Source organism: Lepidothrix coronata, unplaced genomic scaffold, assembly GCF_001604755.1.
Source record: "Lepidothrix coronata isolate B3197 unplaced genomic scaffold, Lepidothrix_coronata-1.0 Scaffold41, whole genome shotgun sequence".
In the NCBI taxonomy this organism is placed as follows: domain Eukaryota; kingdom Metazoa; phylum Chordata; class Aves; order Passeriformes; family Pipridae; genus Lepidothrix; species Lepidothrix coronata.
The window spans coordinates 4151211-4169257 of NW_016690221.1; the positions used below are offsets into that span (position 1 = coordinate 4151211).

General features: G+C 40.6%; 2 protein-coding genes across 4 annotated transcripts; one reads left to right on the plus strand and one right to left on the minus strand.

The window, feature by feature from the left end:
• Positions 1 to 540: 540 nt before the first annotated feature.
• METTL9 (methyltransferase like 9) lies at positions 541 to 17908 on the minus strand. Of its 2 annotated transcripts, none has more exons than XM_017813586.1 (5): positions 17644 to 17908; positions 13328 to 13518; positions 10942 to 11151; positions 10318 to 10502; positions 541 to 1261 (listed from the first exon to the last, which is right to left on the minus strand). In XM_017813586.1, the coding sequence occupies exons 1-5, from the start codon at positions 17815 to 17817 to the stop codon at positions 1059 to 1061; spliced, it is 963 nt and encodes a 320-aa protein (XP_017669075.1). In that variant the 5' UTR covers positions 17818 to 17908; the 3' UTR covers positions 541 to 1058. The 2 variants fall into 2 exon arrangements, with proteins under 2 accessions (XP_017669075.1, XP_017669074.1); XM_017813585.1 differs by having other exon boundaries at positions 541 to 1264.
• Positions 1829 to 6965, plus strand: IGSF6 (immunoglobulin superfamily member 6). 2 transcript variants are annotated; one of them, XM_017813587.1, is made up of 6 exons: positions 1829 to 2140; positions 3375 to 3725; positions 4626 to 4732; positions 5343 to 5396; positions 6045 to 6128; positions 6488 to 6963. In XM_017813587.1, the coding sequence occupies exons 1-6, from the start codon at positions 2074 to 2076 to the stop codon at positions 6524 to 6526; spliced, it is 702 nt and encodes a 233-aa protein (XP_017669076.1). In that variant the 5' UTR covers positions 1829 to 2073; the 3' UTR covers positions 6527 to 6963. The 2 variants fall into 2 exon arrangements, with proteins under 2 accessions (XP_017669076.1, XP_017669077.1); XM_017813588.1 differs by lacking the exon at positions 5343 to 5396 and having other exon boundaries at positions 6488 to 6965.
• Positions 17909 to 18047: the final 139 nt, after the last annotated feature.

An 18047-nucleotide genomic window follows, 5' to 3' on the forward strand; every position in this document is an offset into this window, starting at 1 on the left:
AAGGTTATATCCCAACTGCCAGAAATTATCCACTTTAAACAGTTTTTTAAAACAAGACATGTTAAAAAAATAGCATTTGTTTAGTGCTCCTGAAGAAAATGTCTCAAGCTAGCAAAACCCTCCCAATCAAGTCCCCAGGGCCTGATCCTCAGAGGCAGACAGACTCACAGAATTTGCAAGAAACTGCCTGCAAGTTTTTTGAGCTGAAAACATTTGGGAACAATTTGCTCAGAGAGCTTCTTATTAAACCCATCATTTTAAAGTGCAGTTTTGGCAAGTTCTACCGTAACCCCTTTAGCTGGAAGATGGCATATGCAAAAGCAATGAGAATTTATGAGGCCTTGAGAGAACATGAAGGAAACCCAACCAAAAGTGATACATTTTTTGTGGACTGTTATCCCTTCAAAAAATAATCAAATGCTGTTTAAACAAATGCAAGGTGGTGCTGCTGCTGAAAACTTGATTCTCAACACAAAGAGCAGTTGCTGCAGGTAAGTGTGGCTGTGGTTACAAAAATGAACACAAAAGTTAATGCAAAAGTCATCTCAAAAAAGTTTATTAGCATGATTAAAAACGTGAAGAATGACAGTAAGAAAGTAACTTAGCATGGAAGAATATCCATTTTAACAGTTTTTATTCAACAAGGCTTGAACTGAATGGATAACTTTATTGCCAGATTTCGCTTGATTTTTTTAACAGTTCACACTGTATCAGTTTCACCATTATTAGGAATATTGCTTTTGTTTGGATCTGATCCCTGTTGCAGGTAAATATAAAAAAATATCCCCCATTGCTGCTGGATTGCAGAATGCATTGTTGGTTTAAGAGCAAGTAAAAAAGAAATTCTCAATGGAGGAGTCTGTTTAAAAAACAACCTTTCCCCCCCCCCAATCACACTACAAAGAAATACATTAGTATTTTGGCCTTTAAATTTCTTACACGGTATTCATTTAGCATGGCAATCCCAAAAATTCCCTCCCTTTAAGTAACCATAAAATCAAAACCCTCTTTCAGAGGCTGCTCCTTGGGTTAGATTCTGGAGGTTTACTTCAGACACCTTACACTGGCTTGAGGACGAAGACAGCGTCATCCAGCACGTAGTAGTCATTGTACATGTCACCTTCACACAGGTATGGCAGTCTGGTGAAAGCCTCTATGGCAAAACCAGCTTTACTGAAAACTTCTGGCAGGCTATTCACCTGCTCTTCCCAAGTCTGCCCTTTGATTTCCAGAACTTCTGAGGGCTTTTCCCACTTGCCACCTACTGAGGAAACAGAACAGTTTTGTTTCAGTTATAAAGCAAACTTCCTTTTCTTACAGAAAGCATAATTACACTGATTATATTCCATGCCACTCCACACAGGAGGCTGACAAGTCACTTGCAGACCTGTTGCAAGATCAGTTCAAGTTTTTTCCTAGTGTACAAAACCAGCAGCTTCTCAAGGTTATCTTTTGTTACATTTTTAACTTGCAGTGCCAAGAGCGGGTAAAAGGTACCTTCCACTACTGAGGCTGGTGTTCAGCAGACATGGACAGACAATTCAATAAAGCTATTTTCCATGTTTATAACATTCTTTATGCCCACTGTCTGGCCAAAGGTGGCTGCAGATAATTACAGTAAATAGAATCAGCAAGTTGAAAATTATGACTTGCTGTGAAGCTTCCTCCACATGACAGTGGATGGCTACAGAATCTCTGTGCCTCCACTGGCCACCTACCAGCTGACACAGTAAAGGCTGCTGAGGGTCATAGCTATAAAAAAGCCAAGCACCTTGCATCATGCTGGAAAACATGCTACTTGTTCTATCCAGTGAAATTATCTGAAGAATTATAGGTACGACTCTCTGAAGTTCAAAACTTAAAATTCTTCCCTCATTTTCCAAGCAATGTCATGCACAAAACCCAAAAGCTTTCTGGTTTGTTCTGTACTTTTAACCAGTTTACTAAATGCAGTAGTAAACACCCTTCTAAACAGGAAGTTCTACATCTTGTGATTCAGACAGTTCTGCAACTCCAAACATTTCCTAAGTTCCTCTTCCTTCAAGTAGAATCATCTCCAGAGAGATACAAGAAATGGCACCTTTGAACAAACTAAAAAATGTGCTAGTGCTGGCGTTTGACTGGATTCTGTACGGTGCTGGTAAGACTTCTTTTAAGTTTCTTACATTTTCTCATGTAACAGCAGTTAAACAAGACTGAGAATTTTGTGGTGATGATTTGTAACACAGCTATAAAATAAGAGCAGTGAAAAGTTCTGTGAATCAAGTTAACTTCTACTACCTTCACACAACTTCCAAGTTAAACAACTCCTAGCAAATGCTTTTTCTTCCAAAAGTCTGAAATGCTCATGTAAGCTGTGATTTCTGAGTCAATTCTTACTGCACTTCCCTGCTCGCAACACTCCAGCAGCAGCCTGAGCTCAGTGCAACTGTGTTTGTTTGGGAGGAGGGTTTGGGAAGCTCAGCAGGCAGTGCCTACATGACCTGAGGCCGTGGAGTCCTGCTCTGCAAGGCCACCAGAGCCCATGGGTAAGGTGGAAAAGAGAAGGGGATCGACTGCAGAAGCACAAGTTACTGCCCTTCACCACACAGGGAGCGAGTGCACCCACAACTTACATTATTGCACTCTGCAGATTGCTGGGGAATGGCTCTGATGTTGATCTGACACAGAATGAGTGTTTCATTTTATTCCTGTGAAAGTCACAGGCACTGAATCTGCTTGGATTTGATGAGCAAAATGATGAAGGGCCAATGCTGACTGCTCACCATGGACAGGCTTATAAATTGTGTATGAACAGGACTAAGAGACTTCTGGTTATTTTTCTTCTAAGTTGTTATTTTTTGCAAGTGGAAAAGGATGCTGTTAAACTACTACCTTCATTTTCAGAGCAATAATCTTAATTCCATAGTTTAAATAACTACACCAATTATTTGAATAAAATTTAAATATACTGAAAGAGTATTTACATTATAGATTTCAATAAGGACTTAAAAAAATCTCCCAGACCAGTCATATTGAACCTTACCTTTCAGTTCCTTAATTAGAATTCTCTGATAACCTTCCTGTTTTCTCTGCACACATCTTTAAATGTCAGAACTAACAAGTACTATTATTAACCTCAGAAATCCAGAGTCAATACATGTGATGAAGTGGCAGAATGTCTAGGAACTACTGTGAATTCTAATCAATGTTATGAAGTTGCTAAATTATAAATGCCCCAATTTATGACATTTCCACTGCCTGCCATCAGGTTGCCTTGCTTGACTCAGATCAGGAATAGCGGAGAGAGAAACCCCTGCAGAACTGCTCTGTACCATAGATTGTACCTTGCTTTTTAACTGTCCCTCAAATCACCAATTGTTCCCTCTCAACAGGTGTTACAGACAACTGCCAAGTCGCTGTAACACAACCCAGATTTCAGAGAGCTGACTCCTCCATGAGCAGCGTGGTCCTAACATGTGCTTTCTCTGCCTCTGGATGTTCCCCGTCCCGACCTGAAGTTCTGTGGTTTCGCTTTTTAACTCACACACATCAGGATTTGTGTACTCCTGCATGCAAAGACCACCAGAAGTACAAAGTACATTTATCAGAAAGCAACACTTCACTTGAGATCAAAGACCTGACTGGAGAAGACAATGGTGTTTATATCTGTGGAATTGCCTTCTCAGATTCAGATTCGCCCCGTTCCAAACAAACAGGAGATGGAACAGTGCTAATGAAAACAGGTCAGTTGTTCATTCCTTCTTAACAAAGCTTCTTAGAAGAAATAAATTATCTTTTCTAAACACTCTTTCTATTTATACTTTCAAGAATGACATTTAAGATGGAAATACCAACAAAACCATTAGGAGTAGCGTGACTATATTAAAATGTTAATAGTAAAACCAGAGGCATTCTACAAATAAGCATCTCAGCCTCGTTTGCTAATTAGACTGTTCTGTCACAGGATGCAAATGGCTAGAACTCCACAAAAGAAAGAAGTTTTGCACTGCTGCTGTCTAACCATACTCTACAGCCTCTTACATAAAGGCTTTAATGGCAATCAGAAAGGAAGTGTCAACAGAAAAATGAGAAGTAGAGACACAGATATTTTAGAAGACATACGTGCAACAGAGACCAGGGTCTGACCTGGGGATTTCACTGTCCCAACTTGAGACAAAGGTTTTAGTTCTAAACCTTTGTATCACTTGCCTTCTGGTTAAGAAAATGATGAGACTTCAATAAGTACATTTCACTTTTACATGCTAAAATATAGAAAGAAAAAAAAAGAAACACCTAGCTGGATTATTGCTTTCTATATTCCCTCCTCTATCTAATTTAATTCCAGAACAGAAGTCTGTGAGCTTTACTCAGAGGTAACTGGATTCCATTCTCTCTCTACCCCTAAAGAAAGGGTTCATAATCAAAACTAACAGGTCTCCATTGCCCTTGCAAACATCTGGGGAAACAAAAGGAAAATGATCTCACGAAGGAATTTAGACCAAAAATGAACCAGAAAAATATTGATGAGTATCAGGTTTTTTAACTGCTCAGAGGAAGGGGGGTGGAATGCAGAATCTTAAGAAAATAACATTAATCAGAAGAACTGCCCTTTATTCTAACACTCACTGTTCATAATGGAGCAGGAGAGCAGCACAGCAATGGAAAACTCGCCTTTACCTTCATGATCATCACCTCATCCTTGCTGTTTGTGTACAGCTCCACTGTGTTCACCTTCTTTGTGGTCTACAAGGTAGGCTCAGAGTGGTATTTCTCATTTTGTTCATTTTGCAAATCTGTGCAGTTTTAACATCTCCATAAGGAGATTAAAAACACCCTCCTGGATTTCATAACTTTTATAGTTGTTTTAAAGAGGTAGTTGGTTGAAGTTCATGTGCTGCACACATTTAGGAACTCTTGTGTGGCACATAACTGGACTCAACAGCAACCACATTTGCTTTTTTCAGTAAAGTGTCTAAAAGAAAAGGTATTCTGAAGTTAAAATTATCCTGAGAGTATTAATCAGGAGATTATCGACACACTCAAAAAGCAAAACTAGGAATTACCATTTTAAGTTATCAACTCCCTGGATTAATTTCCAGTAAAAGGAAAATAATTTAAATTTCCTGTCAAAACCAAGTTGTGTCTCAGGCAGGTCCCACTGTACTCAAAGCAAAAATATTTGCAGTATCTACTTCCAGAAGCTGAAAAAGGCTTCACACATGTGAAAACTTCTGATTTTTACAATGACATAAACTGATCTAATGAATGACTTATCTACAAACTGACACTGTAGAAGGGCAACACTTTTAACTGTTCCCCTTGCTTCTCTTCTTCTGTTTTGTTTTTTATTTTCCCTCCAGTTAAAACCAAAGCTGCTGAAGAAAAGTGGAAAAGACCAAAGAACAGAGAACTGTGTATGTTACCACTTCCTTTGCCCTGTCATTCAGAGCTTCTTTTTTCTGTCTTTTTAAAGTATACTGGGCATCAAATCTGTGATTAATTGATGATTCTGTTAAAGAGACATTCAAAGCTGTTAAGGCTTCACTTCAGATTTGTACAAAACTACTGATGAGCTTATATTTAACTAATTAATTGATTTATTTTTAACACACTGGACACATGATAAAGTTAATCTGTGTAAAGGCCATCTCTACCACAGAGGCTTCAAGTAAATTTTGTTCAAACTTCTGAAAATAACAGGTGTTGCTATTAATTTTTTGTTTCTTTAAATGGTCCATTTAAGGAAGTATTTAAAACAAATCTATTAAGAATCTCTGTCACCACTTATCCTTGAATAAAAACCTGAAGCCATACATTTAAATACCCCTTAAAGAAGGTATGTTTTCTTACATATCTTTCCTTTCCTTACTTATGTTAAGTAATGCAATAGTAATGTAATTTAAAACCCTTCTGCCTGCCAAACCATATGCTTTTAGAGTGTTATTTAGTAATGTTCCAAAAGATATAGTCAGGTAAAAAGGCAGGACTATCAAAGCTAGAAAAAGATGTTTCCCACAACTTAAAATGCTGCAATAATATAAAATACTTTTAATAATTTGCAGAAAATAAATAGTGGACGAAAAGTTTTTCAAGCAATAGCCCAAGAACTTCAAAAGCAGGGGTTTGCTGAGCACTGCCAACAGCCTGTAAGTATCTACCCACCAATACCAAAATTTATAGGGAACCAAGGTTTTTTAAGAGTATACCATTTCTTTGTCCTCTGGAAATAGACTTTTCTTTTTTAAAGTTGATAAAGGTCTAAAAAAGAATTCTGCACAACAGTCAAAGACACTATAAAGCATTCTAAATGACCATACATATACTTTTATGTATACATATATTTATGATAATATATACTTTACAAAATATATGCATGGACATTTAAAAATGAAACTTCCATAAATTTGTATTTTGCCAAGATGGAGTTTGCCTCAAAAAAGAAATTCTGCCTTTATATTAAAAAAATTCACATCAGTAAGAAAATATTTCTGCATTTTCCCTTCAGGATGACTTGGAAGCTGACACTGTTTACCAGAACAGATGAGCACGTGCAGCAGTTCAGATTTGTTCGGTGTTTGTCGTGCAAGCAAAGGGGCAGGTGAAGAAGTGAAGCTTCTTCACAGACCTCCTTTGCTTTAAAGGAAGGTGAAGAACACTGCCCTGCAAGGTTTCCTCAAGAGAATTTTCTAAACAGATCACCAAACCCAAGGGCATTGTGCATTACACCTGTGTTACATATTCCATTGTCCATTCTGCAGGAGTGAAAACCGTGGGGAAAAGAGTTCATCTCTCATAAGACAACTGCTGATGCTTCAGAAAAGTCTCCTTTTTCAGTTTAGATTTAATTCTGTGTCTTTGTTTTCTTTTTACATAAACTTATATGTATTCCTTTTACATGAATCGAGCACTTGTGAAAGATGTATGATAATTGAGAGCAACAGAAAATAAACTTGTTTCATAGGTGAAATTCTGGGTTTAGTCCTGTTAACGTGATAGTTATTGATGTAAAATATACAGACCAACAGCTGCAGAGCCTTAACAAGAGCTTAAACAGAGCAAACCCTGTGTATTAGACAGGCAAGCAGAAAAAAATGACTATATAAACACATGTACTATCATGGCAAAGCTCATTTGGGATGGGAGTTTCTTCCTAGGCTATCCAGGAAAGGAAAGTAGTGGTCATTGTGAAAAGGTTACTTCTCTAATACTAAAATTCACTTGCTAGACAAAAAAATCTCCCTCTTCCAGTCCCACCATCCAAAGTCAGGATTACCTGGAGCACCAAGTTTTGCCTTTCTGTGCCTGTTCAATATGGACACAAGCACAAAACAGAACTGTGCTACTCAGTCAAAGGCAGGATACTTTTTTCTTTTTTTATAGTACCTTTTCTTCTTTAGCAGTTACTACCCAGCCAATCTACAAAATCAGCACTTCTACAAGATATCTGATATGATCAGGCATTCTCCCTGCTAAGGAACAGCTGCATCTTTTATCATAATTTAAATAAAGCAAGGCTTTGTTTAACAAATGAAGTGGCATTTCTCACTTCAGCGAGATGAGAACTGACAACTGAGACAAAGCAAGGGTCCATCTCCCACAGTACTGTGTGTTTCCAGCTCCATTTAATAGCAAATATTTCAGGAAGATGAAAAACATGCCTTTGCCTTCTCATTCCTGTCAATCAATCACAAGGACATTGATGTGTTCAACAAGAAAATTTCACACTTCCAGGCTGGTAGTGTTCACTACTTCTGAAGTGTGGGATCTCTGACATTTTATTTTAGAGAAACTTCAACCAGTCTAGTCATATATTATGTAGTAATGACTTTTTATGTAAATATTATGTCTATATTAGGAAATACAAAGGATTCTTATAGGACCCTCTGAGATACCTGTCAAAACTATAAAGCTGTAATACTTGTTCTTATGTGACTAGTCTAAAACCCTCTGATTCACCAGGCCTTCCTGACAAATTTAGACATGTGCAATAATTGCATTACTGCTGTTCTGCATGTTGAAAATAAGGCTGAGAAGGCACAGGGAGAATTTACAATGAAGCTGCTCTGGACTCTAGGTGTCACTGTAATTCCAGAAACAGTAAGCACAGATCTGTATTTTACTTCCTCCTCCACCTTGCTTTGTTCTATTAAAGCAAGTTTTATGTGATTCACACAGACAGTTTCCACCATTACCATCCCATTACACTACATGTAATAACCCAAATATCTCGTTTTGATTAAAATCATTTCTGCATTTCTAGAAACAGATTTATACACTGACCAAGCACCTTACCTGCCCCAACTCCTCTCCATTTGTTCTCCTTCTACAAAATTCATGGTTCTCTGTGAGGGTCCAAGCTGTTTTTAATTAGCTGCTACAAGAAGTTACTTGAGCCATGAAATGCTCTCCTCTTTGAATGTTCCAAGTATAATTTTATTAAATATAAAGCATATGTACATATCTGTATTTTTTTAAAATGCATCTAGTAAAACAGCTCAGTGAAAATACTGAAATTCTACAATAGTTTGTACATCATGAAGACAGTTTGGCAGTTCAGTGTCTTGTTTTTTTAGACTACAGTTAAATAGATCTTAAGTGGGAAAGCATCTGTGGAATGACAGTAACTTTTGTCTGTGGTAACTTGCATTGTGTATATGGGCCCATATCCACAATAGTGGCAAATAGACAAACTGAGTATGTTTTTAAGTTTCAGAACATATTAAGGGAATAAAACTGCCTTAAGCAAAGTGACTAATCTGCTACAAGTCACCACCACGAATAAAATGATGACTTTGGTTTACAAAACATCTTACAAGAGTATTTCAGCTTTCAACAAGTAGGAATGACTAAGTTCAACAATCACAGAACAGGTTTCCACAGTCCCTTGGGATTTATAAATTTTACCACTATTCTCCTCCCAGTGTACGATAGAAGGGGACTTGGAATAGTTTCTTCCTTAGCACTCCCTGTTGAGCCAGGGAGTTGTACATGATCTGCCACAGGGTTACCCAACAACATGCAGAGAAGTAGGTGCAGGGTGCAGTATTAATTGCAAAACCCTATTGTGTTTTGAAGCTTTGAAGGCACACAAACAAAACAGCCACCCAAAGTATTTTTCAATTTCTGCTTCTCATATGCCTGTGAAACACTAGAAGGACACTGCTGGTATTTAGAATTTTAAAGAATTTCTACAAAAGGAAGTAATTTTGTTCCACATGACAGGAACAACAGGTTGTACCCAAATATGCTTGAAATACTGTACAGGGGCACAAGTGAACCCCCTCAATCCAATTTAAGACATTACTTTTCAGAATAGTTCCAAAATTATTAGCTTAAATACTTATAGTATTCTTCATATAGTATTTCTTAATCTGATGGCATTGTTTTTTATACTTAAAAGTTTTTTCTCCCTTCTCCCACCAAAATACCCCTGACATATAAAAAGAGAACAGCAGATTCAGTTTGATGCATTTGTGATTGCCAGAACATTATTAGTTCTGTATTTTCTGGGCATCCATGCCTTCCCACAGACAAGTCTTAATACTCAAGAAGAACCAGAGTCCAAACAATGGCTGATGAACACCAGCCTTCTGGAATTCAAACCACCTTTAGGGTGCCTCCACCAAAATCCACAATCACAGGCATGCAAAGAAGATTTTCAGGTCTCTTTTGAAGGTTAGTCACAAGGAGAGGTTCATTTGAAACTCTCTCATGTATTTCTTTAAAATGCAACTAGGGGAAATAATGGAGTCTTGGCACTGAATTTTACTTTTTTATGCCTGTTACTAGCACAATGAATACAACACTAATAGTGGTCGATACTTTGTATTAGGAGGGGCCTATATTTCACTTTGAGAGTTCATGTTGGAAAGTGAACGTTCTCTCCCAATGAATTTTTAGGTGGGATTCACCTGGAACACTTGAAACAGTTTGTCCTAACTGCTTTCTTCAGCATTAGACAGTTCTGATGGGTTTGCTCAGTGGCTCACTAGAGACAACTGGGATTACCTCTAGCTAAAAGGCCCTAATCAGAGACCAGTTTTCCCATGTTACTCTGACAGAGCTGAAATGTGGCAACTTGCAGAACAGGATCTGTGACTTCAGTATTTAAGCTTTTTGTTGGTGCCAACAATTATGCTGGTGAATTAAGTAAGCAGCTTACATCACGTGGCCTATTTACCTATGATTTCATACTTCTGAATATGCCCCGTACAAGTTATTTGTAAAAAAAAAATAAAATAGGAGTATGTTATTTATTAAACATTTAATTTGGAATACTATATCCTACAGAAGTTTTCTTTAGTTGCCTAAGTAACTGTTAATCTGTGTACTTACCATTTTCCACATAGGGGTGAAATGGCAGAACCAGTGCTAGAATGACCCTGCCTTTGGTTGGCTCCACTACACTTCTAATATCCTTTAATAGAGTCAGTGGTTGATCACAGCGATCCAGCAAATTCAAACAGCTGATAACATCATACTGAAATCCTGTGTTTTGCCATTCATTTACACCAAGCACCCTGAAAAAAGAAAGAGAAAGAGATATAGTCTGTTAAACAAAAACAGCTGAGTTCAGAGAGAACCCCTGAAGACAAAATTCCCTATGGATGTGCTGGTAGTGTAGGTAAGGTCAGCCACTGAGGCAATGAGGAGAGACAGACATGATCCCTTCTGGCCTTTTGGAAAAGAAAACTAAATCAATGATCAGCATGGCTATATATCCAGCCCTGTGAACCTTTATACTGCCTTACAATCATCAGGCAATAAAGGACACCAAAAACACCACTGGTAAGAGGGAGCATCAGATGTTTGTTTTCCTGCTTTTGTACAGATTAACCTTTTCCATAGCAATCAATGAAAGAACTGAGTGAAAATACTGAACATTCATTAAATATTACAAATAGATTACTTTGCTGTAATGTCTGATATAACGGATGTAGGAAGTACTTGGTGCCATACCTGTATTTCTTCTTCTGAAGCTGCCATATCATCGTTTCAGACAGTTCAGTGGCATAGATTTCTTCAAAGTGAGGACTCATGACTTTAGTGACTTCTCCATCCCCAGCCCCTAAATCAAGAAGTCTGTGGGATTTCCATTCGGGATTTATTTTAAGCAGTCTTTGAAATTGTTCTGGGGAGAACACAAACATTGAGCCCCTTCCCAGCAGCCTGAAATGTAAAAAACGAGAAATGACCAATTCTGTACAAACTTTAACAGGACAGACAATGAAGGAATTTATAATGTGCTTTGGCAGGAAACAGTCAAACATAATAGTAGACAAGGTCACTGCTCAGATAAATTTTACATCCAGTTCAACTTGCCTTGCACTTGTCAGAGATCAAACACTCAGCCACATGCAGTTACAGTGGTTAAGACTTCAGGAGGAATTTGATTAAGTAAGGAAGAGCTCACGGGGTGCAGCTCAAGGAAATGATCACATTAAAAAAAAAGAGGAGGGGGGGAGAAAGAGAAGAAGAGATAAAGGCTGAACCTTATTTGTTACATTTGCAGTTTTGAATCTCTGCTACCAACCTTAAAAAAAAAAGAGAAGTAACAGAGGAAATAAAATGGCTGCAGACACAGGAGTATGCTCCATGAATAAGGAATAGGATGTGGAACTAGGAGGGAAGCCAGGGAACAAACTTAAAGAAAGGATGGGGGTAACACTGCTGGAGGGGCAAAAGAGGTTTTTTTAATTCTATTCTACAATGCTTTTGCTGCTAGCTGCAGATCAACATGAAAAGCCATGGAATAGAAAATAGGCAACTCATTAAGGAATTGGGTAGAGGTGACAGTTGGATTCCTTATGGATCAAGTCAATGACATCCCCGCCCACAACTGTTTGAAGACTCCACAGTGACACCTTTCAGCTGTCAGAGCAGAATTCAGATGATGAAACAGTTACAAGAACAAGGAGAGGAAAAAGAATTGGTCAGTAATAGACTGCAGGTAGATAAATACCATTCTTTAAACTACTGTGGGGTAGCAGGTTAAACTTAAAGACAATGAACAGAGAAAAAAAGCAAACAAAAAAAAAGGTAAACAAAGATATAAAGAATCAAAGAATTAAAATTGTGAAAAGGAGGTGGCCTAGGAAAGACTGACTCTACTAAAAACCAAAGAAACTAACAACAAAAAGGTTAGAGTAGGCAAAGTCATACAGAAGAAACTAAAGCAGGATATCAAATGTATAAAAATAAACAGACCACATCCAATTTAAGTAGAGCCCCCTTGCAGCACACTTGTGTCAGTCCATACTGTATAATTGGCTCATAGCTATTATTCCTAACAGCATTATGAGGTGTTATTCAAAGCCCTGAAGAGCCTTTGAAAAAAAAAAATGGAAGAGAAAAGAAGAGACCAAAGGAACCTTTATATAAAGCTACACATAACTAAGAACACCACAGGGAAGCTCATAAAGTCATCTGGGTAGAAAATAAGAAAAAAGTCTATTTTTCTAGCCTTAGCAGACAGCTCCTATCATATCAGACTGTGCAGAAGTATGTAGTAGGTGCAGAGGTGAGGATGGTGGAGAAATTGTCTAAATGTAACAAAATGCATTCTTCATAACAGATAAGCTGTGAAACGTGTCTGAGTGGGGTGACGTGAGCAAAAAAAGGCACTGACTTTCTTTGGAAAAAATCCTAAATCACCCATGAACAGCCAAACTCCCCTTCAGCCACAAGAGAGACTGATGCAATAAGAATAAGAGAATATTGTTTTATCAACTTATGTTTTCCTGCTTTCCTGATGTTTCATCAGTCAAACGTGCTGCATCAGAAGTTACCCGTTCAAGTCCAGCTTTCACACAAACTGAGGTGGAATTGTTTTACAGAACAAGAGAAAGGACAGAATTCCACATTAATGCCACCAGACTCAACACTTGGCCAACTCTGCACTGTTCAGAAATCTGCCATGATTCGCAGTGGCCATGCACACACTCTCCAGGAAAAAGAGTTTCAGGTGCAATCCAGAACTGACTGGATACAGCCACCACCAAGGACAATCCCAACAGCAACTGATACAAACATGGCAGTAGGGAAAGGGCAAGGTGGGAAGGGAAGAAAGCAGAGGGAAATTAATAAAAGTAATTGTTATAAAATACAATTAGAGTCCTCTGTCTTTTATTAATTGCAATTACCTCCCCTGTGCCCCCCCTGGAAATGGTGTTCATCAGCTAAGAGGGCTGGGCATGAAGAGCACAGAGGGCATTTCCCATCTGAGAGACCACAAAGGGAAAGCTACACACGTTGAAGAGCTGACAGATCAAGGGGTAGGGCTGAACAGTTGACAACTCTAAATGCAAACTGTATGTAGTTTACCCAAGATTAACTTTTCACTTACCCATTGATAGATGTTCTAGACATAAAAAGGCTAAAACTGGAGGACACAATAGAGTGGTAGAGCTGGATAAACAGCCAGCCTGACTTCTCAATGCTGTTGTTTAAGAAGATCTGTGTTCCTTGGTCAAGGTAACTCTGGACAAAAATGGGCTGAAGGGATTCAGACAACTGTTCTGTGTTGCAGACATACCACTGGAGAAAGAGATAAAGGACCATTAAAAGGTTCAGCAAGACAAAACCAGAAGTAGTTAAAATTAATACATGGAAAGCTATTATCAATTTTCCTAAATATAAAAATTTAGGTTTTGCTACAGACTTCTCAACAAACTTCAGGATTAAATTAATTTAGAATTCTAATGAAGGGAGGACCAATTACTTGCTAAAAAATACTGCTTTTAATTTTTGTCCTAATCATTACCCTGTACTTTGAAGAAATCTATAAAATAAATTCCCTAGAAAGCAAACACAGCTCCTCTAGGGAACAGCATCACTCTGATAAAATAGTATGAAGCGGGACTTTTCCCTAGGCATCCTCTGAAGAGAGATCAGCAAGTGCACTTCCAATATTTTTCAAGGAAAGAAGAATCCAATATATACATTAGACCACAACTTGTATGTCTTACAGTTGAACTATGTTTTTCACTTACCAGTACCAACAAGCAGATCCACAAGTCTTTCAAACAATTTTATCTATGAAACTCCTTCTTTAAAACCTTGCAAAACAAGGCAAACCTGCAGAAATTCTGACATTTTAGGACCCTCATGGTCACCTTTTGCACCTCCAGCAAACCCCTCCAATGCTGCAACATTCTGGAATGTCAGCACTGATAATAAAATTCAAAAGGCTGCTCATTGCTAGGTTGCAATGCCAAGCTTAAAGCCCCCTCAACTTGATATTTAAAAGTTATTAAAGTTTCAAATGCAATTTTAATTAGGAAGGTCACTATTATTTCTCACTCTCCTACACTTTTGTGGAGTTATTGTCAGTCCTTCTTGTAGAATGCCATTGTGTCTCTTTTCTTATAATCAAGAATTATTCCCTACAGCCAACATCATCTTATCTCCCCCTTGGATCTTGCAATAATGTTCCTTAATGTGGCTGTAAGAGTTCATTGTGCAGACAGGGAGTTGTGAGTATCCGAAAGAGAAATGGAGAGTTTGAACAGAACCCTGGAAAAAATACACATGGAAGGGCAGAAACAATCAGCTGGGGGAACTCCAGTTAAATCTAAAACTTAGATTTAACACCTAAGGCACTGTGAAGACGTGTGCTCATATCCTGATCCCTTCACATTTGTTTGCCTTGTTGGGAGAGGAACGTTCACTTAATGCAGGTTTACACAGCGTTCAGCACAGTGGGACTTCCAGTCATTACTGTAATGCAAATAATAATGGGGTAGGATTCTTATTCCAGTGTCTGCTGCTCCACAGCAGCAGTGCCAGCAAGCAGAGGGGAGCAGGGAGCTGCACCAAGGTCATTGTGCCAGATCCATGAACAGGGGCTCCATCAAACACTGGCCCAAAGTAGCAAGGGATGTTCAGACCCTTCAGCTGAGGAGCAAACATGTGCCTGCTCAGGTTTACTTTGAAAACCACCTGGATAATGGGTGCACTTCTGGCAGAATGAGCCTCTTGACTGTGCTTTCAAACACACTTGTAGAGAGCACAAGTGAGTGCTCCTTTCCTCTAAAAAACAGATTTTGAGCAAGTCTGTACCACATGATGGAAGCTGGCACAGGGATCCCCCAGAGTGCTGATTTACCACTTTAGGTGTTTTCTCACTGCAGTGCAGCACTAGATAAATGAATCAGCACAGTCCAGTGATTCCCAAAAGGAATCCTTAGTGGGTCATGAAAAACCACTAAAGCAGCAGCCTGGGTACTCTGTCCATTCATCTTCAGAAGCAAATTTCAAGAGCCTGGCAGGAGCAAGCAATCCCAAGGAGCTGCAGAGCAGGCTGGGATGTGCATCAGGTGCACTCATGAGGCTGCTGCCTCACTACACTGAACAGGTTTGGTGTGGCTCAGACGATTTGCCTTTTGCAACGTGTTGCCATTTTCAATCCAGAAGAAAACACACTCAACTATCAAAGCTTTGGGAAACACAGGCTTTGTTCCATAAGCAATAGGACTACACATGTGCTGCACCCGAGCTCATACAACCTGGACTTCTGCACTGAGCTGTCACCTGTAGTTCCACTGAAAAACAACAGTCCTGCAATTCTGGTCTTTAAGACTCCTAAATATTGACATAATCACTGGCAGAAGGATGATGGTGACACCTAACATAACCTTGTTTCCAGAAATTAGGCTTTATTCAGAGATCTCCTCTAATTTTGATATGGTTTAGTGGCCATGGTGGTACTCGGTCAAAGGTTGAACTTGATGATCTTGGAGTTCTTTTCCAACCTTAAGAATTCAATGATTCTACAATTCTCCATGGTTAATCTTGCCAATAAGGTTATTGACAAATACCTATACAACCCTAAGTGCAAACTGTAAGTAAAAAAAAAAAAAAAGGTAAAACCAATACAAATTTCAAATGAAAAAACTGGTGAAAAACAGCTTAACTCTGGAACCATCTCTTCAGAACAGAAACTGCTTTTGTTTTCATTCATGTACAGTATATGAAAGGCCACTAGTTTCATGACACAAAGTGTATCAATCTCTCAGATTGTTGTGTTAAGACTGTTGTTATAATAAAAGTTATAATTCTTACAACTCTTGCCTAATATTAGTAAAAGGACGAACAAGTTCTTTTAGATAATCTGGATAAAACTAATTAAGTCAGTAAAACTGCAGAGTCAAAGTTCCAGGGGTCTCAAGCTGCAATCCTTACTTATGAGTAACCCCACAAACTCACTAATCGTAAATCTTACTAAACGTATTAAAAAAATCAATACTCTAAATTTTAAATCTAGATCAAATAAATCAGAAATGGAGATTATCCACTGCAGACCATCTACCTGTGAATGACATGATCACCTCCATAACACATTCCCCTGGATGACTTGTCTTCCTAGTAATTTTTAACAACACAAAAGACTCAGATTTTCTTTGTTAGCCAGAAGGAAGGTTTTTTTCCATAAACCTAAATTCTACTTCTCTTTGTACTTATGCACTGAATGAACCACACATGTATTAAACCCCAGTGAAACATTCCCTCAGCAGTAAGATTCTGGATGTCAATGCCCACCCTGAGCATTAAGAACCCGTAGTAATGGATCAGCTTGAAGAATTATGGTGCATAACCATAATAAACCCTTTGTACAGCAGTCCTCAAGTGTTCATGCTGTGTCTTCTTCGTTAGCTCAGTTCTGCATATATTACCTACATTAAGCTGCCATCTCCCTTCCCCAATAAGTTTTTATTAGCCCCTCTAACTCCTGTCAGATTTTCAGTTGCATTTTGTCAAAATATAGAACAGGTTTGAATATATTCCAAATGAAGTCTATCACATAACCATTTAATTGCTAGGGTACAGCCCCTGACTTCTCCACAAGGTACTAACCCATGTGCCTACACTGCCCAAATATAGCACTTAACCTTTTATTGCAGCCGGATCACATTGCAATAACTCATTCCCAGTTTGCCACCTCCCACTGCTCCAAGGCCTCCGTGAGCTTCGCAGTTCCCTACTTTGTTTTCCTCTAGAGGCACCGGTACTGATGACAAATATCCCTGTGATTAGAAACCCACCCCCCTCAACACCACCACCTGCAGACTTCGCGGAAGCCTCTGACGGGGCTCAGCGGGACACACCGGGGGGTACATCCACACATTGCGATGTACATCCACTCACCGGGGGTTCACCCACACATTGCGATGTACATCCACTCACCGGGGGTTCACCCACACACTGGGACGTACATTCACAAACCGAGGGGTACACCCGCGCACTGGGATGTACATCCACTCAGCCGGGAGTACATCCACGCTCTGGGGCCGCAGTCCCCCGGGAGCAGCTCTGGCCCCGACCCACCGCTGCTCCCCCGCCGGGCTCTCCCCGACCCCCCGCGGCCCCGCAGCGCCGGTCCCGCCCCGCCGGCGGGCCCCGGGGCGCGTCCCACACGGGGGGCACACGGCAACTTTCTCACCGGAGCGCCGAGCAGTTCCCTCTCTTTGTCTGCGCTGCCCGGCCCGGAGCCCCCTCAGCCCGCACCGGGGTCCCCGCTCCCGCCGCCGCTCCCTCCCGCCGGACCCCCGGCCCTGCCCCGCGGCGCTCCCCGGGGGCGGGGGGTCCCTGTGCCGCCCCCGCCCGCCGCGCTGAGGGGAGGCAGGGGCGGGCAGGGCGGCCCGGCCGCCGCCGGGGCTGTACCTGGTGGTTCTCCCTGGCGCCCGGGGCTGGCTGGCGGTGGCTGCCCATCATATTCACGTAGAGGGACCTGGATAAAGGGCTCCGCAGGTAGCGGGCAGGGCCAGCCCACATCGTCCTCCTGAGCACCCACAGGAGCAGGGTGTAGCAGCCCAGCCAGCACAGCCACCGTCTCATGGGGAAGGGGCGCGCTCAGCCCCGCGCGGCGCCGCCGCCCCCCCGCTCCATGGCAGCGGCGGCTCCGCTCGGGGCCCGCGCACACGCTCCGCGCGGAACGCGCCGCCGCGGCAGCGGGGCCCGCCCGGACGCCTTCGCTGCGACACGCCGGGGCCTGGCGCGCACCCGCTCCCTCCCTCTCTCTCCCTCCCTCGCCAATGGCCGGGCGGGCGGGGCCGCCTTCGAGCCGG

What these genes read in the sequence shown, in the direction of transcription:
- IGSF6 (XM_017813587.1), top strand. Translation starts at nt 2,074, where the DNA reads ATGGCACCTTTGAACAAACTAAAAAATGTGCTAGTGCTGGCGTTTGAC. An exon ending in CCTTCTTTGTGGTCTACAAG is followed by an intron (nt 4,733 to 5,342) that starts GTAGGCTCAGAG and finishes TTTTCCCTCCAG; the next exon opens with TTAAAACCAAAGCTGCTGAA. An exon ending in ACCAAAGAACAGAGAACTGT is followed by an intron (nt 5,397 to 6,044) that starts GTATGTTACCAC and finishes AATAATTTGCAG; the next exon opens with AAAATAAATAGTGGACGAAA.
- METTL9 (XM_017813585.1), bottom strand. Translation starts at nt 17,817, where the DNA reads ATGAGACGGTGGCTGTGCTGGCTGGGCTGCTACACCCTGCTCCTGTGG. An exon ending in CTTCAGAAGAAGAAATACAG is followed by an intron (nt 10,503 to 10,941) that starts GTATGGCACCAA and finishes TTCTTTTTTCAG; the next exon opens with GGTGCTTGGTGTAAATGAAT. An exon ending in TCACCCCTATGTGGAAAATG is followed by an intron (nt 1,265 to 10,317) that starts GTAAGTACACAG and finishes CTGTTTCCTCAG; the next exon opens with TAGGTGGCAAGTGGGAAAAG.